We start from the raw sequence: 20315 nt of genomic DNA, 5'->3' as shown, positions 1-20315 counted from the left end.
CAAGACAGGACTCGCAGCAATGGTTTCAAGTTGGAAAAATTCAGATTCAGGAAGGATATAGGAAAGCACTGGTTTGGTAATAGAGTCGTGGATGAGTGGAACAAACTCCCGAGTACAGTTATTGAGGCTAAAACGTTGTGTAGTTTTAAAAATAGGTTAGATAAATACACGAGTGGGTGTGGGTGGGTGTGAGTTGGACCTGACTAGCTTGTGCTGCTGGGTCCTGGTGCAGCGCTCCATCCTTGTGTGGAGGTGACCAGACTGGGTGGGTCATTGGGCTAATCCGGGGGGATGAGTCATTGGGCTAATCCGGGGAGGGGGTCATGGACCTGCTCCGCATGGGTCAGTAGGCCTGTTGCAGTGTTCCTTCTTTCTTATGTTCTTATTATTTTATATCTACTTCACTGAATTCCTAGCTAATCCATAGCTAATTCACTGAATGTCCTGTCTTCTGAAAAGGCTTTCATAAAAAAAGTCATCAAGCACTGTTTCTATTCTATTTCTAACAAAAGCTTGAGGACTTTTGTTAGAACGGTCCAAAAAAAATTAAGTTGTGAGACGCGCATCAACCAAGTAACTGTTGCAGCGTAGGTTCGCCTGGCAGACCTATGATTGGCGTTTCGACACCTTAATGGGGAATCTTTCGAGACTGTGCATCATTGTACGTCAGGCCCATGTTGGAGTATGCAGCACCTGTATGGAACCCACAACTGGTCGGGCACGTCAAGAAATTGGGGAGAGTACAGAGGTTTGCAACAAGACTGCTCCCGGAGCTAGGGTAGGTGTCCTGCGAGGAGAGGTTAAGGGAAGTCTACCTGATGACACTGGAGGGCGGGAGAGATAGGGAGGACGTGATAACGTCATATAAAATACTGAGAGGAGTTGACAGGGTGGCTGGGGACGGGATGTTTCAAGTATGGGACACCAACAAGGGGTCGCAACTGGAGGTTTAAGACTCAGATAAGTTACAGGGATGTTAAGAAGTATTCCTTCAGTCGTGGAGTTATCGGGAGGTGGAACATTCTGGAGAGTGATGTAGTGGAGGCAGGATCCATACATGGCTTTGGGAAGAGATATGATGGAGCTCATAGAGCAAGGAGAGAGTGGACCTATTAGCGACCAGCGGAGGGGCAGGGCTCTGTGACTCGACCCCTGCAACCACAAGTAGATGAGTACAAATAGATGAGCACACACACACACACACACACACATACACACACACACACACACACACACATATATATATATATATATATATATATATATATATATATATATATATATATATATATATATATATATATATATATATATATATATACATGTTTTACGTGATGGTAGGATTGCTGGTGTCTTTTGTCTGTCTCATAAATATGCAAGATTACAGGCATGTCTTGCTACTTCCACTTACACTTAGGTCACACTACACATACATGTACACGTTTATTTATACACACTCATCTGAGTTTTCTTTTATTTTATCTTAATAGTTCTTGGTCTTATTACTTTTCCTTTTATATCCATGGGGAAGTGGAATAAGAATCTTTCCTCCGTAAGCCATGCGTGTTGTAAAAGTCAACTAAAATGCCGGGAACAATGGGCTAGTAACCCCTTTTCCTGTAAAGATTACTAAAAAGAATAAGAAGAAGAAAATTGTCAAAGTGGGAAGTCTGAATGTGCGTGGATGTTGTGCAAATGATAAGAAAGAGATGATTGTGGATGTTATGAATGAGAAGAAACTGGATGTCCTGGCTTTAAGTGAAACAAAGCAGAAGAGGGTGGGAGAGTTTCAATGGAGAGGAATAAATGGGATTAGGTCAGGGGTTTCAAATAGAGTTAGAGCTAAAGAAGGAGTAGCAATAATGTTGAAGGATAAGCTATGGCACGAAAAGAGGGACTACAAATGTATAAATTCAAGGATTATGTGGAGTAAAATAAAGATTGGATGTGAAAAGTGCGTTATAGTAAGCGTGTATGCACCTGGAGAAGAGAGAAGTGTAGAGGAGAGAGAGAGAGATTCTGGGAAATGTTGAGTGAATGCGTGGGGAGTTTTGAATCAAGTGTGAGAGTAATGGTGGTTGGGGATTTCAATGCTAAAGTGGATAAAAATGTTATGGAGGGAGTAGTAGGTAAATTTGGGGTGCCAGGGGTAAATGTAAATGGGGAGCCTTTAATTGAGCTATGTGTAGAAAGAAATTTGGTAATAAGTAATACATATTTTATGAAAAAGAGGATAAATAAATATACAAGGTATGATGTAGCACGTAATGAAAGTAGTTTGTTAGATTATGTATTAGTGGATAAAAGGTTGATGGGTAGGCTCCAGGATGTACATGTTTATAGAGGGGCAACTGATATATCGGATCAATATTTAGTTGTAGCTACAATTAGAGTAAGAGGTAGATGGGAAAAGAGGAAGGTGACAACAACAAGTAAGAGGGAGGTGAAAGTGTATAAACTAAGGGAGGAGGAAGTTCGGGCGAGATATAAGCGACTATTGACAGAAAGGTGGGCTAGTGCAAAGATGAGTAGTGGGGGGGTTGAAGAGGGTTGGAATAGTTTTAAAAATGCAGTATTAGAATGTGGGCCAGAAGTTTGTGGTCATAGGAGGGTGGGGCCAGGAGGAAAGAGGAGTGATTGGTGGAATGATGAAGTAAAGGGTGTGATAAAAGAGAAAAGGTAGCTTACGAGAGGTTTTTACAAAGCAGAAGTGTTATAAGAAGAGCAGAGTATATGGAGAGTAAAAGAAAGGTGAAGAGAGTGGTGAGAGAGTGCAAAAGGAGAGCAGACGAAAGAGTGGGAGAGGCACTGTCAAGAAATTTTAATGAAAATAAGAAAAAATTTTGGAGTGAGTTAAACAAGTTAAGAAAGCCTAGGGAAAGTATGGATTTGTCAGTTAAAAACAGAGTAGGGGAGTTAGTAGATGGGGAGAGGGAGGTATTAGGTAGTTGGCGAGAATATTTTGAGGAACTTTTAAATGTTGAGGAAGAAAGGGAGGCAGTAATTTCATGCACTGGCCAGGGAGGTATACCATCTTTTAGGAGTGAAGAAGAGCAGAATGTAAGTGTGGTGGAAGTACGTGAGGCATTACGTAGAATGAAAGGGGGTAAAGTAGCTGGAACTGATGGGATCATGACAGAAATGTTAAAAGCAGGGGGGGGGGAGATTGTGTTGGAGTGGTTGGTACTTTTGTTTAATAAATGTATGAAAGAGGGGAAGGTACCTAGGGATTGGCGGAGAGCATGTATAGTCCCTTTATATAAAGGGAAAGGGGACAAAAGAGATTGTAAAAATTATAGAGGAATAAGTTTACTGAGTATACCAGGAAAAGTATACGGTAGGGTTATAATTGAAAGAATTAGAGGTAAGACAGAATGTAGAATTGCGGATGAGCAAGGAGGCTTCAGAGTGGGTAGGGGATGTGTAGATCAAGTGTTTACATTGAAGCATATATGTGAACAGTATTTAGATAAAGGTAGGGAAGTTTTTATTGCATTTATGGATTTAGAAAAGGCATATGAGTGGATACTAAATGCTGTAAAGAGCTTTTATGAGGATAGTGAGGCTCAGGTTAGGGTATGTAGAAGAGAGGGAGAATACTTCCCGGTAAAAGTAGGTCTTAGACAGGAATGTGTAATGTCACCATGGTTGTTTAATATATTCATAGATGGGGTTGTAAAAGAAGTAAATGCTAGGGTGCTCGGGAGAGGGGTGGGATTAAATTATGGGGAATCAAATTCAAAATGGGAATTGACACAGTTACTTTTAGCTGATGATACTGTGCTTATGGGAGATTCTAAAGAAAAATTGCAAAGGTTAGTGGATGAGTTTGAGAATGTGTGTAAAGGTAGAAAGTTGAAAGCGAACATAGAAAAGAGTAAGGTGATGAGGATATCAAATGATTTAGATAAAGAAAAATTGGATATTAAATTGGGGAGGAGGAGAATGGAAGAAGTGAATGTTTTCAGATACTTGGGAGTTGAAGTGTCGGCGGATGGATTTATGAAGGATGAGGTTAATCATAGAATTGATGAGGGAAAAAAGGTGAGTGGTGCATTGAGTATATGTGGAGTCAAAAAACGTTATCTATGGAGGCAAAGAAGGGAATGTATGAAAGAATAGTAGTACCAACACTCTTATATGGATGTGAAGCTTGGGTGGTAAATGCAGCAGCGAGGAGACGGTTGGAGGCAGTGGAGATGTCCTGTCTAAGGGCAATGTGTGGTGTAAATATTATGCAGAAAATTCGGAGTGTGGAAATTAGGAGAAGGTGTGGAGTTAATAAAAGCATTAGTCAGAGGGCAGAAGAGGGGTTGTTGAGGTGGTTTGGTCATTTAGAGAGAATGGATCAAAGTAGAATGACATGGAAAGCATATAAATCTATAGGGGAAGGAAAGAGGGGTAGGGGTCGTCCTCGAAAGGGTTGGAAAGAGGGGGTAAAGGAGGTTTTGTGGGCGAGGGGCTTGGACTTCCAGCAAGCGTGCATGAGCGTGTTAGATAGGAGTGAATGGAGACGAATGATACTTGGGACCTGACGATCTGTTGAAGTGTGAGCAGGGTAATATTTAGTGAAGGGATTCAGGGAAACCGGTTATTTTCATATAGTCGGACTTGAGTACTGGAAATGGGAAGTACAATGCCTGCACTTTAAAGGAGGGGTTTGGGATATTGGCAGTTTGGAGGGATATGTTGTGTATCTTTATACGTACATGCTTCTAAGCTGTTGAATTCTGAGCACCTCTGCAAAAGCAGTGATAATGTGTGAGTGTGGTGAAAGTGTTGAATGATGATGAAAGTATTTTCTTTTTAGGGATTTTCTTTCTTTTTTTGGGTCACCCTGCCTCGGTGGGAGACGACCGACTTGTTGAAAAAAAAAAAAAAAAATGCATATATATGTATGTATATATATATATGTATATATATATATATATATATATGTATGTATATATATATATATATATGTATATATATATACATATATATATATATATATATATATGCAAAACAACCACTCTGAAAGAATAGAGAAATTCCAAGCGCTTTCGTGACTACTCACATTATCAAGGAACTATGAAAGTAAAGCATCCAAGGAAGCTATATAAGGGGTCTGGCCAACACCTCACTATCAGATCCCACAACGGTTAAACACCTGACGCGTGCCGACCCAACTGGATAGGTCCTTTGCACAACTCACCCACAAACTATTCTACCCAAGAAAATTTAAAAATTATTATTTGTCCAGTGTATTATTAAATTCTTCCCAAATTCTATTAATTATAAATGGATCTAATTTATATAAACCAAAAGAAATATTCATATTATTGTCAAAACTGCTTTTTATGAAACAAGATTCAATTATATTCCTGTCGACCATGGACTTGCTTGATACTACTTCCTCAACTTTTTGAAAATCAATTGGATGGTTAAAATCTCTTACATGAATAAATAGAGCATTGGAATCTTGTCCAGTTCTAATGCTATATTTATGTTGTTTTAATCTTAGTTCGAGATTTTTAACAGTTTGACCTTAATAAACTTTATCGCAAATTTTACAAGGAATCTTATAGACACATCCATCAGCATTTTGGGGGGAATTCTTTATCAAAAGTTTTTTACTGTATCAAGATTTTTGAATACAACTTTAATATTAAAAGTCTTAAGAAGAGAAGGCATATCAACCAAGTTTTCATGGTAAGGGAGAACCAACATATTTTTAGTTGAATAAGGCTGGTTGTCCCTTTTTGGATTGTAAAAAGTATTTCTAGCAACTTTAAAAGATTTATCAATTACATTTCTTGGGTATTTTAAATCATTACCTATTTCATAAATTTTGGATATTTCCTCATCTATGAACTCAGGAATACAAATTCGTAAAGCTCTCAAAAACATTGATGAGAAAACAGACAGTTTGACTCTACCTTGATGCGAGGAATAATAGTGGACATAGGAACAGTTATTTGTAGGTTTTCTGTAAATTTTAAATTTGAATTCATTATTACCCTTAATAATTAAAACATCTAGAAAAGGCAATGAGTTATTTTCTTCAAACTCAACAGTAAAGTTTATAGAATGGGCTAAGCTATTTAATTTTCCAAGGAAATGGTGTATATCTACATTTTTGGGCATAAGACACAAAATATCATCAACATATCTGAACCATTTAGCTCTATTAGGGAGGATTGTGTTAAGCAACCTTGTTTCAAAAAAATTCCATGTATAGGTTACTAAGAACAGGTGAAAGAGGATTTCCCATTGCCATACCAAACTTCTGAGTGTAAAACTTATCATTAAATACAAATTTTGCATCAACAATGCAAAGTTTAATAAGTTTAATGATAGTAGGAACTGGCAATGGAAAATCATAGTTAACGAGTTCTTCAGATAAGAAACTTAATAAATCATCAACAGGAACTTTCGTAAACAAGGAAGTAACATCAAAACTAACCATGTTAAAATCATTTAAGTCAGTCAAGGAGCTTAATTTATCAACCAAGTCTATGTTGTTTTTAACATTAAAGTTAGAAATTTTGCCAACAATAGGGCTCAAAATATCATCAAGCCATTTGGATAATTTATATGAAACTGACCCTATGGAGCATTTAATAATTGGTCTGACTGGATTCCCTGGTTTGTGTGTTTTTATTAGTCCATACATATAAGGTAAAGATGGATTAGTGTGTGTTTTTATTAGTCCATACATATAAGGTAAAGATGGATTAGTGGATGTAAATTTTAACCATCCAATTGATTTTCAAAAAGTTGAGAAAGTAGTATCAAGGAAGTCCATGGTCGACAGGAATATAATTGAATCTTGTTTCATAAAAAGCAGTTTTGACAATAATATGAATATTTCCTTTGGTTTATATAAATTAGATCCATTTATAATTATTAGAATTTGGGAAGAATTTAATAATACACTGGACAAATAATAATTTTTAAATTTTCTTGGGTAGAATAGTTTGTGGGTGAGTTGTGCAAAGGACCTATCCAAGTTGGGTCGGCGCGCGTCAGGTGTTTAACCGTTGTGGGATCTGATAGTGAGGTGTTGGCCAGACCCCTTACATAGCTTCCTTGGATGCTTTACTTTCATAGTTCCTTGATAATGTGAGTAGTCACGAAAGCGCTTGGAATTTCTCTATTCTTTCAGAGTGGTTGTTTTGCATATTTTGAAATCACCTGTTTACTGTGATTTTATTGGATTAATGGATACCACGCGACTCTTCAGAATGTTCTCGATAAGCTTTCCTAATCATATATCTTTTGTTTCACAGTTTTCTTCTGCACTGATCAAGTCCCACATGTTAAAAATTCGACTTAATTTTATAAAAAATTGTTTAAATGAACAAATTCTGCCCAAGTCTCTTTTACCCAATATCATCCTTGACATGAGAGATCGTCCTTTTGATGATTTTATGAGAATTATTCTTCAGAAACATATTGAAATAACTCAAATACAGGAGAAGGAAGCATTCAAAATATTGAGAAACAAAAAATACTCTTTTAATCAGGCCATTCCATCAGAATGGAAACACAGTATGTTGGATCATTGCTATAATAAACTCAGAAGAATTTGTAATGAACTCAAGAGCAAACTACATAGAAAATAAGACAATTTAATTGAAAATAGTGATTGGACAAAGCATGCTAATAACAATTTTGTAATTAACTTATCAGATGAAATTTTAGACAAACATACAACTGCTGCTCTAGGTTTTGGCCTAAGTTTTGCAACTTCAAAAAACTTAATAATGTTGAAAACTTAATAATGTTGAAATTGCAAAAGCCTTTTGTAACTTTGAAAAATTTTCTGATTTACCCTCTATTGAAATTAATATTAGTAAAGGAATGGTATATACCTCTATGTTAAAACCAAACATTCCCAATTGCCCTCAAAGATTCTTTAAGTCTTATGATACACTTAATAACAATAAAAATTTGTGCCTTCCTAAAGCAGACAAAATAAATGCAATAGTAATTATGAAAGAAAATGATTACCAAGAAAAATGAATAATCTCTTAGATGATACTGAAACCTATTCTAAACTTAGGAAAAATCCCCTAGAAACCGTTAACAGCAATTTCAATAAAACAATAAAACTTCTACTGAAAGGCAAAGATGAATTAGTCAAACAATTTACATCCACTAATCCATCTTTACCTTACATGTATGGACTAATAAAAACACACAAACCAGGGAATCCAGTCAGACCAATTATTAGCTCCATAGGGTCAGTTTCATATAAATTATCCAGATGGCTTGTTGATATTTTGAGCCCTATTGTTGGCAAAATTTCTAACTTTAATGTTAAAAACAACATAGACTTGGTTGATAAATTAAGCTCCTTGACTGACTTAAATGATTTTAACATGGTTAGTTTTGATGTTACTTCCTTGTTTACGAAAGTTCCTGTTGATGATTTATTAAGTTTCTTATCTGAAGAACTCGTTAACTATGATTTACCATTGCCAGTTCCTACAGTCATTAAACTTATTGAACTTTGCCCATTCTATAAACTTTACTGTTGAGTTTGAAGAAAATAACTCATTGCCTTTTCTAGATGTTTTAATTATTAAGGGTAATAATGAATTCAAATTTAAAATTTACAGAAAACCTACAAATAACTGTTCCTATGTCCACTATTATTCCTCGCATCAAGATAGAGTCAAACTGTCTGTTTTCTCATAAATATTTTTGAGAGCTTTACGAATTTGTATTCCTGAGTTCATAGATGAGGAAATATCCAAAATTTATGAAATAGGTAATGATTTAAAATACCCAAGAAATGTAATTGATAAATCTTTTAAAGTTGCTAGAAATACTTTTTACAATCCAAAAAGGGACAACCAGCCTTATTCAACTAAAAATATGTTGGTTCTCCCTTACCATGAAAACTTGGTTGATATGCCTTCTCTTCTTAAGACTTTTAATATTAAAGTTGTATTCAAAAATCTTGATACAGTAAAAAAACTTTTGATAAAGAATTCACCCCAAAATGCTGATGGATGTGTCTATAAGATTCCTTGTAAAATTTGCGATAAAGTTTATTACGGTCAAACTGGTAAAAATCTCGAACTAAGATTAAAACAACATAAATATAGCATTAGAACTGGACAAGATTCCAATGCTCTATTTATTCATGTAAGAGATTTTAACCATCCAATTGATTTTCAAAAAGGTGAGAAAGTAGTATCAAGCAAGTCCATGGTCGACAGGAATATAATTGAATCTTGTTTCATAAAAAACAGTTTTGACAATAATATGAATATTTCCTTTGGTTTATATAAATTAGATCCATTTATAATTAATAGAATTTGGGAAGAATTTAATAATACACTGGACAAATAATAATTTTTAAATTTTCTTGGGTAGAATAGTTTGTGGGTGAATTGTGCAAAGGACCAATCCAAGTTGGGTCGGCGCGCGTCAGGTGTTTAACCGTTGTGGGATCTGATAGTGAGGTGTTGGCCAGACCCCTTATATAGCATCCTTGGATGCTTAACTTTCATAGTTCCTTGATAATGTGAGTAGTCACGAAAGCGCTTGGAATTTCTCTATTTTTTCAGAGTGGTTGTTTTGCATATTCTGAAATCACCTGTTTACTGTGATCTTATTGCATATATGTATATATATATATATATATATATATATATATATATATATATATATATATATATATATATATATATATATATATATATATATATATATATATATATATATATATATATATATATATATATATATATATATATATATATTATTATATTATTATCACACTAGCCGATTCCCACCAAGGCAGGGTGGCCCGAAAAAGAAAAACTTTCACCATCATTCACTCCATCACTGTCTTGCCAGAAGGGTGCTTTACACTACAGTTTTTAAACTGCAACATTAACACCCCTCCTTCAGAGTGCAGGCACTGTACTTCCCATCTCCAGGACTCAAGTCCGGCCTGCCGGTTTCCCTGAACCCCTTCATAAATGTTACTTTGCTCACACTCCAACAGCACGTCAAGTATTAAAAACCATTTGTCTCCATTCACTCCTATCAAACACGCTCACGCATGCCTGCTGGAAGTCCAAGCCCCTCGCACACAAAACCTCCTTTACCCCCTCCCTCCAACCTTTCCTAGGCCGACCCCTACCCAGCCTTCCTTCCACTACAGACTGATACACTCTTGAAGTTATTCTGTTTCGCTCCATTCTCTCCACATGTCCGAACCACCTCAACAACCCTTCCTCAGCCCTCTGGACAACAGTTTTGGTAATCCCGCACCTCCTCCTAACTTCCAAACTACGAATTCTCTGCATTATATTCACACCACACATTGCTCTCAGACATGACATCTCCACTGCCTCCAGCCTTCTCCTCGCTGCAACATTCATCACCCATGCTTCACACCCATATAAGAGCGTTGGTAAAACTATACTCTCATTCATTCCCCTCTTTGCCTCCAAGGACAAAGTTCTTTGTCTCCACAGACTCCTAAGTGCACCACTCACCCTTTTCCCCTCATCAGTTCTATGATTCACCTCATCTTTCATAGACCCATCCGCTGACACGTCCACTCCCAAATATCTGAATACATTCACCTCCTCCATACTCTCTCCCTCCAATCTGATATCCAATCTTTCATCACCTAATCTTTTTGTTATCCTCATAACCTTACTCTTTCCTGTATTCACTTTCAATTTTCTTCTTTTGCACACCCTACCAAATTCATCCACCAATCTCTGCAACTTCTCTTCAGAATCTCCCAAGAGCACAGTGTCATCAGCAAAGAGCAAATGTGACAACTCCCACTTTATGTGTGATTCTTTATCTTTTAACTCCACGCCTCTTGCCAAGACCCTCGCATTTACTTCTCTTACAACTCCATCTATAAATATATTAAACAATCACGGTGACATCACACATCCTTGTCTAAGACCTACTTTTACTGGGAAATAATTTCCCTCTTTCCTACATACTCTAACTTGAGCCTCTCTATCCTCGTAAAAACTCTTCACTGCTTTCAGTAACCTAACTCCTACACCATACACCTGCAACATCTGCCACATTGCCCCCCTATCCACCCTGTCATACGCCTTTTCCAAATCCATAAATGCCACAAAGACCTCTTTAGCCTTGTCTAAATACTGTTCACTTATATGTTTCACTATAAACACCTGGTCCACACACCCCCTACCTTTCCTAAAGCCTCCTTGTTCATCTTCTATCCTATTCTCCGTCTTACTCTTAATTCTTTCAATAATAACTCTACCATACACTTTGCCAGGTATACTCAACAGACTTATCCCCCTATAATTTTTGCACTCTCCTTTATCCCCTTTGCCTTTATACAAAGGAACTATGCATGCTCTCTGCCAATCCCTAGGTACCTTACCCTCTTCCATACATTTATTAAATAATTGCACCAACCACTCCAAAACTATATCCCCACCTGCTTTTAACATTTCTATCTTTATCCCATCAATTCTGGCTGCCTTACCTCCTTTCATTTTACCTACTGCCTCACGAACTTCCCCCACACTCACAACTGGCTCTTCCTCACTCCTACAAGATGTTGTTCCTCCTTGCCCTATACTCGAAATCACAGCTTCCCTATCTTCATCAACATTTAACAATTCCTCAAAATATTCCCTCCATCTTCCCAATACCTCTAACTCTCCATTTAATAACTCTCCTCTCCTATTTTTAACTGACAAATCCATTTGTTCTCTAGGCTTTCTTAACTTGTTAATCTCACTCCAAAACTTTTTCTTATTTTCAACAAAATTTGTTGATAACATCTCACCCACTCTCTCATTTGCTCTCTTTTTACATTGCTTCACCACTCTCTTAACCTCTCTCTTTTTCTCCATATACTCTTCCCTCCTTGCATCACATCTACTTTGTAAAAACTTCTCATATGCTAACTTTTTCTCTCTTACTACTCTCTTCACATCATCATTCCACCAATCGCTCCTCTTCCCTCCCGCACCCACTTTCCTGTAACCACAAACTTCTGCTGAACACTCTAACACTACATTTTTAAACCTACCCCATGCCTCTTCGACCCCATTGCCTATGCTCTCATTAGCCCATCTATCCTCCAATAGCTGTTTATATCTTACCCTAACTGCCTCCTCTTTTAGTTTATAAACCTTCACCTCTCTCTTCCCTGATGCTTCTATTCTCCTTGTATCCCATCTACCTTTTACTCTCAGTGTAGATACAACTAGAAAGTGATCTGATATATCTGTGGCCCCTCTATAAACATGTACATCCTGAAGTCTACTCAACAGTCTTTTATCTACCAATACATAATCCAACAAACTACTGTCATTTCGCCCTACATCATATCTTGTATACTTATTTATCCTCTTTTTCTTAAAATTTGTATTACCTATAACCAAACCCCTTTCTATACAAAGTTCAATCAAAGGGCTCCCATTATCATTTACACCTGGCACCCCAAACTTACCTACCACACCCTCTCTAAAAGTTTCTCCTACTTTAGCATTCAGGTCCCCTACCACAATTACTCTCTCACTTGGTTCAAAGGCTCCTATACATTCACTTAACATCTCCCAAAATCTCTCTCTCTCCTCTGCATTCCTCTCTTCTCCAGGTGCATACACGCTTATTATGACCCACTTCTCGCATCCAACCTTTACTTTAATCCACATAATTCTTGAATTTACACATTCATATTCTCTTTTCTCCTTCCATAACTGATCATTCAACATTACTGCTACCCCTTCCTTTGCTCTAACTCTCTCAGATACTCCAGATTTAATCCCATTTATTTCCCCCCACTGAAACTCCCCTACCCCCTTCAGCTTTGTTTCGCTTAGGGCCAGGACATCCAACTTCTTTTCATTCATAACATCAGCAATCATTTGTTTCTTGTCATCCGCACTACATCCACGCACATTTAAGCACCCCAGTTTTATAAAGTTTTTCTTCTTCTCTTTTTTAGTAAAAGTCTACAGGAGAAGGGGTTACTAGCCCATTGCTCCCGGCATTTTAGTCGCCTCATACGACACGCATGGCTTACGGAGAAAAGATTCTTTTCCACTTCCCCATGGACAATATATATATATATATATATATATACTGATAGCCCTTTGACCATCTTACAGGAGATTCGCCGGCCACTCTGATACTCTACTTGGTAGCTAAGTTCACCGAGTCAGCCGCTTTCCTCATTATCTACCCTTTCGCTGCCGAACTCTACCCAACGGAGGTGCGGGGAGTCGGCATCGGCTTCTCGGCGTACGTCGGCGGTCTGGGCCTAGTGATCATACCTTTCATTAACTATCTTGTGAGTTGAATATGACCTTCGGTAGTTAACATTAGAAGTTTGCGTTATTCGTAATAAAGTTACCCAGGTGTGGGAATAAGATACTTATGTACAGTTCAGGACATTTTATTAAAGGAAACGTTTCTCCACTAGTGGTTTCGTCAGTCGAAACGCTTCCTCTAATAAATGTTCTGAACTGTACATAAATGTCTTTTTTCACATCTTGACGGTATCTCCATACTATTTTTCAGTTACCCAGGTGTTGCACGAGTGTCTAATTTATGTTTTCATGTCTGGTTATGGCGAGATTATTTCAACAATGAAGTTATTCTTCTGCATCTATGTGTATATATTTATCGGTATAAAAAAGTACTTTATAGTGTTAGTTAATTTTGCCGTTTTTTAAGGCTCTCTCTGTGACGAAGATATCTTTCTAAGAATCATTTCTCCTGTATGTGAGGCAGGTTATCCTGAAAGATGATAATTCCCAAGTAATAATAACTCCAGCTCTGCTGGAAGGAACGCTTTGAAGCTACGGGTAGCTGCTGAACCCTTATTGGTATACAATATACATGACGATATCCTCATCGCCCTGCTGAGGTATCCCAGCTTAAGCTGAGAGATTATATCATTTGATATATAAAACCCTCTTCTGTGTGTTGTAATATGACTGGGAAACAGCTAACTTACGTTCCCACTATGTGACTACGTAACTATTGATGTATACACTTTTATTGATTTTTAAAACCTCTCCCCCCTTCATTAATTACCTACAGCTACCCTTATTATCGCTTCCTCCACTCTCCCCTCCACCACAACCTCCATGCTCCCTGCTCCCTGCTACCTCTACCTCCACCCTGCCTTCCACCGCTACCTCGTGTCACCTAACCCTGCTCTTCCTTTCCCCTCCTCCAGGGAACGGAGATGCTGGTGATGCCGTTGGTGATCATGGGACTGGTGTCTACCATCGGAGGGATGCTGACCTTCCGCCTGCCGGAGACGCTGCAGCAGAAGCTGCCTAACAGCATGGCAGAGGGCGAGAGCTTCGGTCAGGACTTCACTTGGAGGGACTGTTGGGCTTGTGTCCCTCAGAAGTAAGACGAGGCTTCTTTTTTATTTATTTTTTTTAGTTCCTGTGTTATGTGTGCATGTGCCCCGCGCGCGCGCGCGAGAAAGAGAGAGAGAGAGAGAGAGAGAGTAGGCAATATGAGCTCAACAACGCATGTTGATCGCTGATCTAAATTTTACGATGAGTTGATTAGTTTTGCGAGTTGTCAATTACATGCCGGCCATGTTGAAGTCTCCCCTCCACCCTCCTCTCTCTGTCTGTCTGTCTGTCTGTCTGTCTGTCTGTCTGTCTGTCTCTCTCTCTCTCTCTCTCTCTCTCTCTCTCTCTCTCTCTCTCTCTCTCTCTCTCTCTCTCTCTCTCTCTCTCTCTCTCTCTCTCTCTCTCTCTCTCTCTCTCTCTCTCTCTCTCTCTCTCTCTCTCTCTCTTTCCCTTTCTCTCTCATTTATCACCACTCTCACTACCATCTTCCTCATCCAACAGGAAGAAGAATTACGACCTGACCAATGACTTCGAAGACGACAGAGAGGTGGAGGAGATAATCAGTGTGGAGAGCCTGGGGGGTGGGCGATCCTCTGGAGGTGTGCTGGGCGGTGGGCGGACCATTGGTGGTGGTTGTGGAGGGGACGGAGTCAGCGAGGCCACCCCCCTGCGGAGGTTGGGCTCCAGAACCCGGTCCTTGATGCGGCAAAGCAGCGTCATGGACACCCCCATCATCACTGACTCTGCAGGAGCCATGAAAATGACCTTCTGGGTGTAGTGGGTGGGTGTAGGTGTAGCGGGTGGCTGTAGATGGGTGCAGTGGGTGGGTGCAGGTGTAGCAGGTGGCTGCAGGTGGGTATAGTGGGTAGGTGTAGATGTAGTAGGTGCGCATGTATTCTGCGAGGCCTCATACGCTACCAGATATTACACATCCCTAACTGCCTTGCTCACACACCCAGAAAACATATCCCAGGTACCTGCACACCCCTGAGTGCCTCACACACTCAGAAAACACTTCCCAGGTACCTGCACACCCCTGAGTGCCTCACAAACTCTGAAAACACTTCCCAGGTACCTGAACACCCCTGAGTGCCTCACATACTCAGAAAACACTTCCCAGGTACCTGCACACCCCTGAGTGCCTCACACACTCAGAAAACATCTCCCAGGTACCTGCACACCCCTGAGTGCCTCACATACTCAGAAAACACTTCCCAGGTACCTGCACACCCCTGAGTGCCTCACACACTCAGAAAACATCTCCCAGGTACCTGCACACCCCTGAGTGCCTCACATACTCAGAAAACACTTCCCAGGTACCTGCACACCCCTGAGTTCCTCACACACTCAGAAAACACTTCCCAGGTACCTCAACACACCTCTCACACTTCTAAGACCTTCGTCCCTTGTGAGGGCGGCCCTACAGCCGAGATTGGGTGCATGAATGTAGAACATTCACAATACACTAGTGAGTGTCAATGTGTAGCAATTACTTAACAGCTCGGGCCATAGAAAGTGTTTAGAGAGAGTAAAATTTAATGCTTTTATGAAACTGTGAACTATGTTAAATTACAAATTGGGATGTGGTTGAAGTGGTATGATTATTTTGGTATGATTGAAATGGTGTGGTTATTGTGGTGTGGTTGAAATGGTGTGGTTATTGTGGTGTGGTTACTGTGGTGTGGTTACTGTGGTGTGGTTACTATGGTGTGGTTACTGTGGTGTGGTTATTGTGGTATGGTTAAGTGGTGTGGTCACTGTGGTGGGGTTGAAGTGGTGTGGTTACTGTGGTGTTGCTACTGTGATGTGGTTATTGTGGTATGATTGAAATGGTGTGGTTACTGTGGTGTGGTTACTGTGGTGTGGTTACTGTGGTGTGGTTATTGTGGTGTGGTTATTGTGGTGTGGTTACTGTGGTGTGGTTATTGTGGTGTGGTTACTGTGGTGTGGTTACTGTGGTGTGGTTACTGTGGTGTGGTTACTGTGGTGTGGTTACTGTGGTGTGGTTACTGTGGTGTGGTTACTGTGGTGTGGTTATTGTGGTGTGGTTGAAATGGTGTGTTTATTGTGGTGTGGTTGAAATGGTGTGGTTATTGTGGTGTGGTTACTGTTGTGTGGTTATTGTGGTGTGGTTGAAATGGTGTGGTTATTGTGGTGTGGTTATTGTGGTGTGGTTATTGTGGTGTGGTTACTGTGGTGTGGTTACTATGGTGTGGTTATTGTGGTGTGGTTATTGTGGTGTGGTTAAGTGGCGTGGTTACTGTGGTGCTGTTACTCTGGTGTGGTTGAAGTGGTGTGGTTACTGTGGTGTGGTTACTGTGGTGTGGTTGAAGTGGTGTGGTGTGGTTACTGTGGTGTGGTTGAAGTGGTGTGGTGTGGTTGAAGTGGTGTGGTGTGGTTACTGTGGTGTGGTTGAAGTGGTGTGGTGTGGTTACTGTGGTGTGGTTGAAGTGGTGTGGTGTGGTTGAAGTGGTGTGGTGTGGTTACTGTGGTGTGGTTGAAGTGGTGTGGTTACTGTGGTGTGGTTATTGTGGTGTGGTTACTGTGGTGTGATTATTGTGGTGTGGTTAATATGGGGTGGTTATTGAGGTGTGGTTGAAGTGGTGTGGTTGAAGTGGTGTGGTTGCTGTGGTGTGGTTGAAGTGGTGTGCTTACTGTGGTGTGGTTGAATTGGTGCGATGTGGTTACTGTGGTGTGATTGAAGTGGTGTGGTTACTGTGGTGTGGTTATTGTGATGCGGTTACTGTGGTGTGGTTATTGTGGTGTCGTTACTGTCGTGTGGTTACTGTGGTGTGGTTGAAGTGGTGTGGTTACCGTGGTGTGGTTATTGTGGTATGGTTACTGTCGTAGGGTTTTTGAAGTGTGGCTACTGTAATATGGTTTCTATGGTGTGGCTAAAATAGCACGGCTTTTATGGCATAGGTGACTTGGTCCACCAGATGGTGTGATTGAGAGTGTGACGCTTCTGTAGTGTAGCTTCTTACATCACGTTAGCAGAGCTGCAGAATGTGACAAGAGAAGACAAATGCTGACTGCTATTCGAAATCTACCTTTACCCTTGAGCCTCGAGAGTTTTCCTACTCACGGAGCCCGGCCCTCGGCCAAGTTTGTCTTATGCTTGCCTGGTCGACCAGGCAGTTGCTGCTGGCGGCCTGTTAGCCCACATTCATCACAGTCTGGTTGATTCCGCCCTTGGTGGAGGTACTTGGCCAATTTCCTCTTGTAGACATCGACACTTGTCCCTGTAGTGCTATTGGTAAGAAGTTGAATAGTCTGGAGGTCACGGATGTTGATACAAAATTCTCTTACTGTGTCTCATTGTACATTTTATCCCATATCTCTCATACGGTATGTTGTTTTGGCATTGTGCATATTTGGGACTAGCCCCTCAGATACTTTCCACATACGTATATATTATCATGTATCTCACTCTCCTCCACTTCAGCGAGTATATATTTAGGACTCTGAGGTATTCCCAATAATTTTAGATGCTTTATTGTCTCTATGCCTGATGTAAATGATCTCGTCACCTGTTCCAGCTCTGATATCTTTCCCGCCCTGAAGAGAACTGTCAACACTGAACAATATTCCAATCGAGAGAGCACAAGCAATCTGAATAACGTCACCACTGGCACTATTTTCCTAATTTGGAAAGCTGCCGTTATCCACCCCATCATTTTCTTGACTGTGACGACATTTTTAAATTATTTTATTTCTATTAGAGCTGATCTAACCTTAGGGGACGGTAGTAATCTTGATTTTCTCTTGGAAACTTCTATATTTGTTCCGGTAGTATTTCTGATATCTGCTGGTAGAAGGTAGAATAGTTTTAACACAATGTTCTCTTTAATGTACACAGCGCCGTTGCTTTTCACTACTCCTATTTTACATTTCTTCCCACATATTTCACTCCAGTATGTCATGGTAGTTTGTAGTTTCTGAACTAGACCTTCAAGTGTTTCCCATGTATATATTGTAACGCATCTATTTCAACTCTGATATCTTTTTTGTCTTGAACGGAGCTGGCATCACCGAACAATATTCTGAAAAATGAGAGAGCACAAGTAACTTCATTGTCTCACGTTTTCTTTTCACGAGATGATAGGTGGTTCTACCACTTCTGGCCTCAAGATAAGTGGCTTTAATAATCTGATAATGGCTGTGTGAGATTTAACGTCATCCTCTCATTTCCTTTCCTTTGGTGCCAAACCTCAAATTTATACAAATTTCAAATGCTGTAAACAGAAGACCTGATCGGCTTCTCCAGATTCGTTATTCTCAGTGTATGTTGTAAATAGTTTAGAAAACCGATAAGTTGAAGAATGAGACACTTGTGCAACATTTGAGAATCATTATTGTGGAAACTATCTCCAACCAGTGGCTTCTTCAATCCAATACAGAGTAAAACGATGGAAGAAGAGAAGGAGTTTCAGGTGATTAGCCTCTCAGCCTAAAGTCGATATGTTCAGTCCATTACTCTTGAGAAATGTACAGCATGTGCTCGGAGAAGTGGCTAATATACTGCAGTCAAATGAGTTGAAGTAGCAGAAGGCGGAGTCACCAGTAGATGAATCCACTAGTGTAAGCGAGTCATGCCTATAGGACTGAAGAAACCATTGGATGGCGAGAAAGTTTCCGCAATAAAGATTCTCAAATGTTGCACAAGTGTCTCATCCTCCATTCTCATTGTAGCGTCCTCGTCTCCAGGCATAGTGATCTTGGTGCTTCACTGCAGTCCCTCCTGACATTATACTAAGAGTCCTCAGAGATGCAAGTCCTTCTTTTTCTTATTCAGATCACTAGAGATGCATTGTTTTGGTTAAGGTAAATTTGTCATAGCTGATGTCTTGATGGTTGATCCAGTCCTTTGATTAGCGAGGAGGGATGTGTTTAGGTAACCTATGGTGATGTATGCTATATATATATTCATCTATGAGAACTCTGAAAAAAGAGATGCTGATCAAGTGCATTACTCCTTGCAAATGTTAATTTGCAAGGAGTAATGCATATCCCGTCTTCAGAAAATAGTATATAAGCTATATTTAAACTAAAATTTACTGGAATCAGAAGCTATTTTACTTTATGAAATCTTTGTATTACAGTATTAAGTAAATTTTCTGACTTTTGAACTTGTCACAGGACGTGTACGTCTATCGTAGTCTAAAAGCAACCGAGTTTACAAATTTACCAGTGGAGTGTCTTTGGAAATGTTAGACGTGCTTGCAACTTTTTTTGCTTAATATTTAGATGAAGATTCTCTCTCTCTCTCTCTCTCTCTCTCTCTCTCTCTCTCTCTCTCTCTCTCTCTCTCTCTCTCTCTCTCTCTCTCTCTCTCTCTCTCTCTCTCTCTCTCTCTCTCCATGGCTTTTAAAATAACTTTTACTGTACAAAACAAAGCACTCTTATCTTTAGACATACTATCTTCTCAACGTGGATTGTTTTCTAGCACTGGCCAGAATGTATTTACACTTCTGTATCTGTAATTATATTGTTTTATATAATGAACAGGTAATTTCATTTATAATATCCTTCAAAATTCCCTCCAGCTGTGCCCAAGGTGGTTGTTATTTCAAAATAAATAAGATTGTTTAGTCAGTCTATCCTGAATGTTTTCCCTAATTTTATAATAGTGTGTATAATGAGTGAGTGCTGACACTGAAACTTTAATTACTACTCTGCAGTGCTGACGCTGAAACTTTAATTACTGCTCTGCAGTGCTGACGCTGAAACTTTAATTACTACTCTGCAGTGCTGACGCTGAAACTTTAATTACTGCTCTGCAGTGCTGACGCTGAAACTTTAATTACTACTCTGCAGTGCTGACGCTGAAACTTTAATTACTGCTCTGCAGTGCTGACGCTGAAACTTTAATTACTACTCTGCAGTGCTGACGCTGAAACTTTAATTACTGCTCTGCAGTGCTGACGCTGAAACTTTAATTACTACTCTGCAGTGCTGACACTGAAACTTTAATTACTA

The 20315-nt window shown here is 39.5% G+C and overlaps 1 protein-coding gene across 2 annotated transcripts in view; it reads left to right on the top strand.

Annotated features, from left to right (window-relative positions):
- The window catches only part of CarT (Carcinine transporter), a 68947-nt gene extending 49106 nt beyond the window's left edge, over nucleotides 1-19841 (top strand). For both annotated transcript variants that reach the window (XM_070080203.1, XM_070080202.1), the window contains 3 exons: nucleotides 13128-13309; nucleotides 14204-14382; nucleotides 14838-19841. In XM_070080203.1, coding sequence (XP_069936304.1) covers nucleotides 13128-13309; nucleotides 14204-14382; nucleotides 14838-15114 — 638 coding nt within the window. In that variant the 3' untranslated portion in view covers nucleotides 15115-19841. The remainder of the gene's footprint in view (nucleotides 1-13127; nucleotides 13310-14203; nucleotides 14383-14837) is intronic.
- The last annotated feature ends 474 nt before the right edge of the window (nucleotides 19842-20315 follow it).

The sequence above is a fragment of the Cherax quadricarinatus genome, unplaced genomic scaffold, assembly GCF_038502225.1.
Source record: "Cherax quadricarinatus isolate ZL_2023a unplaced genomic scaffold, ASM3850222v1 Contig222, whole genome shotgun sequence".
In the NCBI taxonomy this organism is placed as follows: domain Eukaryota; kingdom Metazoa; phylum Arthropoda; class Malacostraca; order Decapoda; family Parastacidae; genus Cherax; species Cherax quadricarinatus.
The sequence above is the reverse complement of the archived record's forward strand: the minus strand, read 5'-3'. Positions and strand labels throughout refer to the sequence as shown.